The 7,630-nt window shown below is 48.5% G+C and overlaps 1 protein-coding gene across 9 annotated transcripts in view; it reads left to right on the top strand.

Moving 5' to 3' along the window:
• The first annotated feature begins 758 nt into the window (after positions 1–758).
• The window catches only part of MCF2L (MCF.2 cell line derived transforming sequence like), a 152,005-nt gene continuing 145,133 nt past the window's right edge, over positions 759–7,630 (top strand). For 6 of the 9 annotated variants that reach the window (XR_011806080.1, XR_011806079.1, XM_038173327.2 and 3 more), the window contains exons 1-2: positions 773–906; positions 5,893–6,091. Coding sequence is in view for 7 of the 9 variants with exons in the window: in XM_038173327.2 (XP_038029255.1) it covers positions 5,914–6,091 (178 nt within the window). In the remaining 2 variants the exon portion in view is untranslated. Of the gene's footprint in view, positions 907–5,892; positions 6,092–7,630 lie in introns of all 9 variants that reach the window. The other 3 variants (XM_038173320.2, XM_038173318.2, XM_038173316.2) reach the window with 1 other exon arrangement.

Genomic DNA, 7,630 nt, shown 5'->3' with positions numbered 1-7,630 from the left:
GTTTCCCTGATGACATGCACCCCAGCTTCTTGGCACGGCCAGACCCAAGAGTATATATGGAATATAGCATCCTTACTCAAAGCTGATGTTATACTGATATTTTATTTAATGCAGAGCAAACAATATTTGAGAGGAAACAAAAGAAAGGCTGTCCATAATGAAATAAATTTCCTCCACGAGTTCTCATACTACTAGCCCGTACCACTGGACCTTCTGCAGAAATCCCGCTAAATCAAAAAGTACTCGGTCTTGTCTGACCCAATCCTTGACACCCTAAATCAGTCCCAAAGGCTGTGGTGTGCGACACAACCAGCACGGGGGACCACAGAAGTGATGTCTCCTCTGTCCCCCACAGCCTCTCACCTCACGGGGCCGGCTGTGAGTGCCCCAAATCCGGCACCTCCTCGCTGAGGGTGCCCCCGCACCTCCCCTCAATGCCTCCAGGAGAAACTTCTCGTCCCCCCTTTCCCAAAAAAATCCCAAAAAAAGGACCCGGCGGGAGCGGGCGCCTCAGCCCCAAAAGCCGCGGGCGGCGGGCGGGAAGCGGCTCCCCTCCCTCGGGTGCCCTCAGGGGCTCCCTCCCCGGCCCCCCTCAGCTTGAGGGCCGAGGGAAGGAGGCAGCCGAGCGCTGCAGGTGCCCGGGGGGAAATAAATTTCCTCCGGCCGGCGGGCAGGAGGCGGACAAAGGGCGGCCGCCGGCAGCCGGCACGGCGGGGCGCTGACAAAAGGCAGCCGCCGGCCCCCCGCTACCCACCCGGCCGCGGGCGGGGCCCCGCGGCGCCTCCCTCTCTCCTTTTCTCTCTCCCTCCTTCCCTCCCGGCTCTGCCTCCTCTCCCTTCTTCTCGCCCGGGCGAGCTCCGGAGCGCCGGCGGCAGCGGCCACCGGGTCCTGGGGCAGGGCGCTGAGGTGAGTGGGGATCCCCCCTTCCCGCCCGCCCGCCACCATCTTGTGGGGGGCGGCGGCGGCGGTGGCCGCGGGGCTGGGGCTTGTCCCGGGGGGGTCGCCCTGCATCGCCCCTTCTCTTCTCTTCTCCTCTCCTCGGTTTTGGTGGCGGCGAGGGTTCGGGGTGCGAGGAGAGGAAGCGAAACAAAGGCGGGGACCTGCGTGGAAATAAACGGATAACACGGGCTGAGGGGCGCGGTGGGCGCTGCGGGATGCTGAGCCAGCGCCTCAGCGGCTGTCCCGCTTCAACCCCCGGGTTTCCCAGCCGAGGGGGTGCCCGGGGGTTTGTAGGGAGCATCCCGAAAGCGGGGACAAAGCCGGAGCTGGAGTGGAGATGTTTCACTCGGGCAGGGGTCCCCCGCAGCGGCTGAGGCGGCGGGGGGGGAAGCCGCGTGTGCTGCTTGTTGGTGCTTGTGGTGGCTCTGGGCTCAGGTTTTCCCCCTGACTTCTGCTTCTCCTCGTCCCGGCAAGAGGAAGGAGGCTGAAGTGTTTGCCATCCGAAAGTCAGAATGAGAGATGAGTTCAAAGATTAATTTCCAACCCCCCCCCCCCTCCGAAAGCCTGACAGAAGAATGAGCAGCCAGCAGAACCTCCGCTAACGGGGGCTTACTGGGCACAGGTTGGTCAGCATGGTGAAAAACAAAGAATAAAACATTAAACGCAAACGGACATCTGCTTTAAAAGATCATGCAAGTAGGAAGGGAATGGCAAAAAACTGTTTCAGACCACAATTCAGGAGGGAACTTGAACACGCTCCGAATAAAAGTTGTAGGGCAGAGAGCTGAGTGCTCCCCTAGCTCTTGTTGGTGTCACGGGTAATTTCTTGTGGTTCAGGCCTGGCTGCTAGCACACAACCCACTTCTTTACCCTTATCCCTTCTTCTATAGGGAAATTGGGGAGCATCCCCACGACTTTTTGCTGTTGAACTTGGAAATTCGTGTGTTTCAGGCAGCTTCCAGAAGTGACAAGTTTCACTGGTTCAGGACCAGACTATGCAGAAGTAGTTCCAGAGGTTGCGTGGACAAGCTTTATTTGTTTGTTTTCTGACAAAATATCTGTGAAGGCAGTCCTGAAGGTAACCACCTGTGTGCACTGCTGGGGCTCTGCAGGAGGTTCAAAACAGCCACCGGCTTAATCATCCTAAAACTTACACTTACTTAAAACTCTTCATTCAGTGCCCCTTTCAAGAGGAAAGTTGTCGTCAGTTGCCATTTCTAACCAAATTACCCTGCTGGGTAAATCTATAGGAACTTCATTAGGAAGCATTCAGCATGGTTACTCAACAGCAAATTCAATCCCAAATAGCTCTGAAGGAAGCCTGCTGCTTCTTTCCGAAAGGGGCTCCTTTGTCTTGCAGGGGAGGTTTGGGGAGACTTGGCAAACCTCAGCCGGGCGGGTTACAGTAAAAGGCTGAGCTATGGGGCTTGGGATTTGTTTTTTATGGGATATTGCAAAATGCTTTTGACCTCTGCCACGTAGGGGTCGGGAAGGAGGAGGACGAGAAGGGACTTGTGGAGCAGTTCTGTGATGAGCCCTTTGAAAATGGACACCTCGTACGTGTTTGTCGGCGGGTCCGTGGGACGAGGTGACCCAAGCCATCCCTCGGGGACCGCTGGCCTCCGAGCCGGGGAGGGCGCGGGCGTGCTGCATGATGTGGCCACTGACCAAAGGCGCTGTCCCAGGAGCTTTGTCCGGAGAGAGGTCTTTGACATCCTAAATGCTGATGTTCCCGAGCTTGTTTCCATGATAAATAAGTGCAAAATAAACAGAACGTGCCATGTGTTTACTGACGGATGGAAAGTAGCAGCTATTTTGTTTGTTTCAGCTGAGCTACCCAAGGGTTTGCGTGCTTGGCCGTGGGCACCTCCGAGTCAAAGGAAAGCTTTTGCTCAGGGTGGCTTCGTGATGCTCACACAAGGAGAGCTTTGTCGGTGAAGATACGGGGTGAAGCACGCAGCCCCCTCACCCTGCATAAAGTGCTGCGGAGCTCTCTCAGCATCTCTCGTGTGTCAGGCTTATTTTAAAAATCAGGCAGAGCCTGTCATTCCCTGGGGTTTTGAGGAAAAATCTCGGAAATGTGAGCCAAGTGGAAACAGATACAGATGAAGAGCAGCTCTGGAGGGACATCAGCTGCTCTGCGTTGTGTTTCAGAGCCTCGAAGCATCTCGCCTTGTGTTGGGGCCGCTGTGCTTAGCTGGCTTCTAGTGGACGGGACGAGCAACGAGTGGCAACGACAACTTTGCAGCATGGGGGCAGGAAGAGAAGAAATGTAGATGCCTAATTCTGAGAGCTCAGTTTTCAGGAACGTAGGTGGCTTGGTGGGAGTTTTAAAGACTGAGGAAAAAATGGGTTTGCTAATAATGATCTCTAGGCAACGAGATCCCCGTAAGGTGGTGCGTTGCTCACATTCAGGTTAACGTTGCTCAGAGGCTGATTTCCACTGGAAATGGAGGTCTGTCACCTTCACGGATGTGAAGTCTGCCCAAAACGGGCAGCAAGACGCTTCACGGGTCCGGTGTCTTACTAAACTCGAGGGCCTTTGTTTTTTCCTGTGATGGACAGAAGTGGAAATGCCTCTTGTGTCACGGCCAGGCTTCTGAGGGACTTGAGATACGGTTCACGTGAGGACGCCTGCAGCTGGTGGGGAGGAAGTTCCAGCTTTGTCCACGTTTCGTGTCACGCGTGCAAGAAGCTCTTCCCTTGCCCGCACGCTCTGCTGTGAGGGTCTGGGACCAGCACGGTGTCTTTTGGAGCCTGTAGCTCTGGAAATGGAAGCAGAATTTGACAATTTATGGGATATTACTCTGTCACGTACCTGCAGGGTGCTGTAGGGATGATGTGATCTGTGTTTATCTGCTCCTCCCTTTTGTCAGAGCCCTTAAAATCCGATCCGGGGTTAACTAACAAAGGGTAAAATGTTCTTGTGCGGCTGCTCCAAGAGGAGGAAGAAAGACAGCTGAGGGACTGCCACTTAAACTTGCGAGCCTTCCTCAAATGGTTGCCTGCAAGCTGAAAAATTGAATTAATAGGCAAGCATTTCTCTTATTAAACGCGTCTGATTTTCTTCTTCCTTTGAAGAGGCCTCAGTTTAGTGCTTGCTAAAGAGCCTTGCAGATCCTTTGAAAGCGGCGTTTCCTACATAAGTCCAGTGATGATTTCTAATGCTCCGTGGAAGCCTTTTAAATAAAAAATGAGGACGTTTATCTTGAAGGAAGTTTAAATGTTGATCACAGTAAAGCTCCAAATGAATTAATACATTAATCTTTAAATTGATTTTTCTTTTAAAATCACAGAAGGGTATTCTGCAGGCCCTGGAGATAGAGGGGAGAATGGCTAGGGTTTTGATGCTGTTGCTCTTTCCCTCCACTTTCTAAGCAAAATGTGGAAGGGCAAGAGTAGAAATACAGTATCTGTAAGGGCAGAACTCAAGTAGTTTAAAAGGCATTCATAAAATCCCATTAAAACCCTGGGGAGTCTTGAAGGGCCATGAGTCAAGTGGGTTCCCTCTCTGTCGCCGGGTCCCGAGCTGTTGGCTCCAGAAGTTCGCGTTCCTGCTCTTAAAAATCAAAATAAGGAAAATTTGTGGGTCAGGAAACCTAATTAAATGAGAATTAAGGTCAGAAATGTTTGTCTCTCGCTGCATGTTTCAGTATAATTATTTCTGGCGATCTTCATGAGTTCCTGTTCCTTAAGGAAAGGCAATAAATGAGGATTTTATTCGTAATTTGCTGATGGCTGAAGCGTAGCTCCACATGCATTTCGGTTCACCTTTCATGGAGTGGGGGAAAACCCACTGCAACTTGGAGATTTGTTTCTCTTTCAGAGCAGATTCCCGCTTTCTAGGGGGGGAAAAAAGAAGTTCAGGACCAGAAAACTTCACACTGTGCTAAGTGGCTTTAAGAAGAGAAATCTATTTCATGTCTCGCGGGTAATTGAAAGCCTCAGAAAATGGGAAAAGGGAAAATTGTAGCTACTGTGCCACCAGGTAGAGGTAAACGGAAATGGCTTTCTTTGAGCTGGTAAGAAGATGATGACAGAGATGCTGTGTGGTCCTTGGGCAGTTCCTGGTAAAACAGCTGCTGAATAACGCAGCTTCAGGAAAGGGAGATCCCCCTTTGTGTACAAGAGGAAGAACACGGTGGCTCCCTGGCATCCGTGTATGCAAATTTAGCAAGCTGCAGGTGTTTGGGCGCAGCTCCTGCTTTACCTGCGGGCACAAATCAGGCTGGTGATGAGCTCTGGCCAGGCTCGGGGTGCTGCTGCCGCTCGTTTTTCCTCGGGAAGGGCAGCATCCAAAGCCCCGGGCGCTCGGTCAGGAGCCAAACCACACGGGTCTGCGCTATCGCTCCTTCCTGCCACGCTGCCAGCGTCAAGGCTTCCTCCAGTTAATGTGTTTGTTAACTTTTCTGACAGTAGTTTCAGTTCCCCGTGCTGGGGGAAGCGTTACATCAGTTATAATCCCTGCGTTGTTTTGCTTTTTTGACAGCTCGTGTTCTTTCACCTAGTTAAATTGGGATCCAGGGGGTGTTTTAAAGACAAATACTGACTTGTTCTGCTGAAAATACACAGGGATATTTATATTTTTTGCCTTTCTACAATTGATACTAAGATTACACGTACTTTGATTTTTGTATATTGTTTTTTGTGTGTCTGATTGGCTCACAGACCTATAATATAAGCACTTCGAGAAGCTACGGGGGTCTCTTGAGGTTTTTATTTGGATACATGTCATGGGTAGCTATTATTCACTAATGTGACACCACATATGCTTATTACAAACCTCCAATTTCTTGTTTTCTTCAAATAAAATCAAAGGTCCCAGTAATCTGTACATGACTGTCAAACGTTTGAGGATTTCCTTTTAAGTAGGTAGGGTTGGGTTTTTTTTGTTTGTTTTTTTTTCTGTCACTTCTTGCTGCAAACGATTTTCTCTCTGTTCTCAAACTGCAGAAATCAACTCCCAGCCTGTTCATGTCTGACTACTGGTATTGGAGGTTGATCCCGTGCAAAGAATCCAGCAGCTGCAACTGTTTCGCGACAGGCAATCGGTCTAATGAGGAGAAAGAAGAAGAGACGAACCATCAGGTCGTGGTGTCAGACATCATGCAGCTTGTGCGAGACAAGCAGGAGGTGCCGGAAAGCACAGCAGGTGAGAAAAACATGGGGTATTTTGAAAACTGGCCTGCTGGCTGCCAAACTGGACTAAGGAGGGGACCGATGGTTTGAGGATTTGAGCAATGGTGTCGCATCGTGTGCAGTGAGAGCGGGGAACCCAAATAAAACAAGAGCCAAATATTCACTCGGATAAGGGCGACGTGAGCACAAAAACAAATATATAGTAGCATCCAGCAAAGAGTGAAGACTTTTACTCAGGAGTCCTGATGCTTGTCATAAGGAATTAAAATAATTGCATAAAGTAATTGATTAGCAAAAAATAGTCATCCCACAGAAACCTGACCTACCTTCCCTCCTGTTTTAAAATCCTGCTCTAGACAAGCTGCTCAGAGAAGCAAGAACAAAGTACCTCGGCACTTTATCATACTGTTTTTGTTGCTGAGATCCATAAGCAGGAGAAAAATACAGTGAGCGCTAGGATATAGTGACAAGGATTAAGAGTTACTTTTCTCCTATACCATATTGTATTTACCCAGGCAGAAGATTGTTACTTTCATATCTGAACGGAGCGGTCTTTGCCTTGGTACTAATGTAGATGGAATATAATGCCATAATTTGATAATCCTTTGCATCTGATAGCAATTGATCTTTATTAATTCATATTCCTTTGATTTTATTAAATTAAAAAAAAAACTCCTAGGAAATTAAAAAATATCTGCAGATATTCATGCAAACCTCTTTAGCTAGGAAGATGATCCAAAACCGGAAAGGTGAAATCCACTAAAATGCAGTTTTGCATTTATTATACAATTACAAGGCAGGATATGGCTCCTTTGTAATAAAGGCAAAAAAAAGTGGTTCTTTCAGCCTGAATGAGCTGATGATGCTGGTGCTAGTACAGAAGAAAACAATTCCTATTCTGCTGTGGCTTAGAAGGAAGCAGTTATCAGAGTAAGTGTTTTATTCATGTGCAAGTGAGGTCTCTGCCAGGATGCAACACTTCTTTTGAGGTCAGCAAAGAAAGATGCAAAAAAAAACTTGCAGAAATTCCAGAGAAAGATGTCAGGATGGTCAGAGATTGACACGATGCAAATTTTGTGGAAATAATGAAGGTGATCTAGACTAAAAGAAAAAACTGGAATGGAGAGAGGATGCATACTCTGACTTTTATGGTGGAGATCTTGGATGTCTTTGTGAATTAAGGAAGAAGGTGAACACTTAAGTGGTATCATTTTCTTATTGTCTATATAAAATAAGGATAGAGAATTGCCCATTTGATTTCTGCAGAGAAGGTTTAGACTGTTTAAGGGCTTGTACAGCATATTCTTAATGAAATCTCCAGTGAAACAAACCGCTGCTAAAGGTGACCATACTAGGCTATGCTTATTTCAGCTTTTAGCTATGGTTGCTGGCTTTCTGTCACTGAGTCCATGTAAAAGCTATATGAAGTTTAACGAAAAAGGTCCTGGACTAAGTTTCCTGGTTTGAGATATAGCTGGAATGTAGATTTTTCATTGACGTTTACATCCATGCCTGACTTGACAACTGAATTGCAACCCATTAATCAAAACCG

This window comes from Anas platyrhynchos, chromosome 1 (genome assembly GCF_047663525.1).
Source record: "Anas platyrhynchos isolate ZD024472 breed Pekin duck chromosome 1, IASCAAS_PekinDuck_T2T, whole genome shotgun sequence".
Taxonomy (NCBI): Eukaryota; Metazoa; Chordata; class Aves; order Anseriformes; family Anatidae; genus Anas; species Anas platyrhynchos.
Note: the sequence above shows the minus strand (reverse complement) of the source record. Positions and strands in the feature narration are given on the sequence as shown.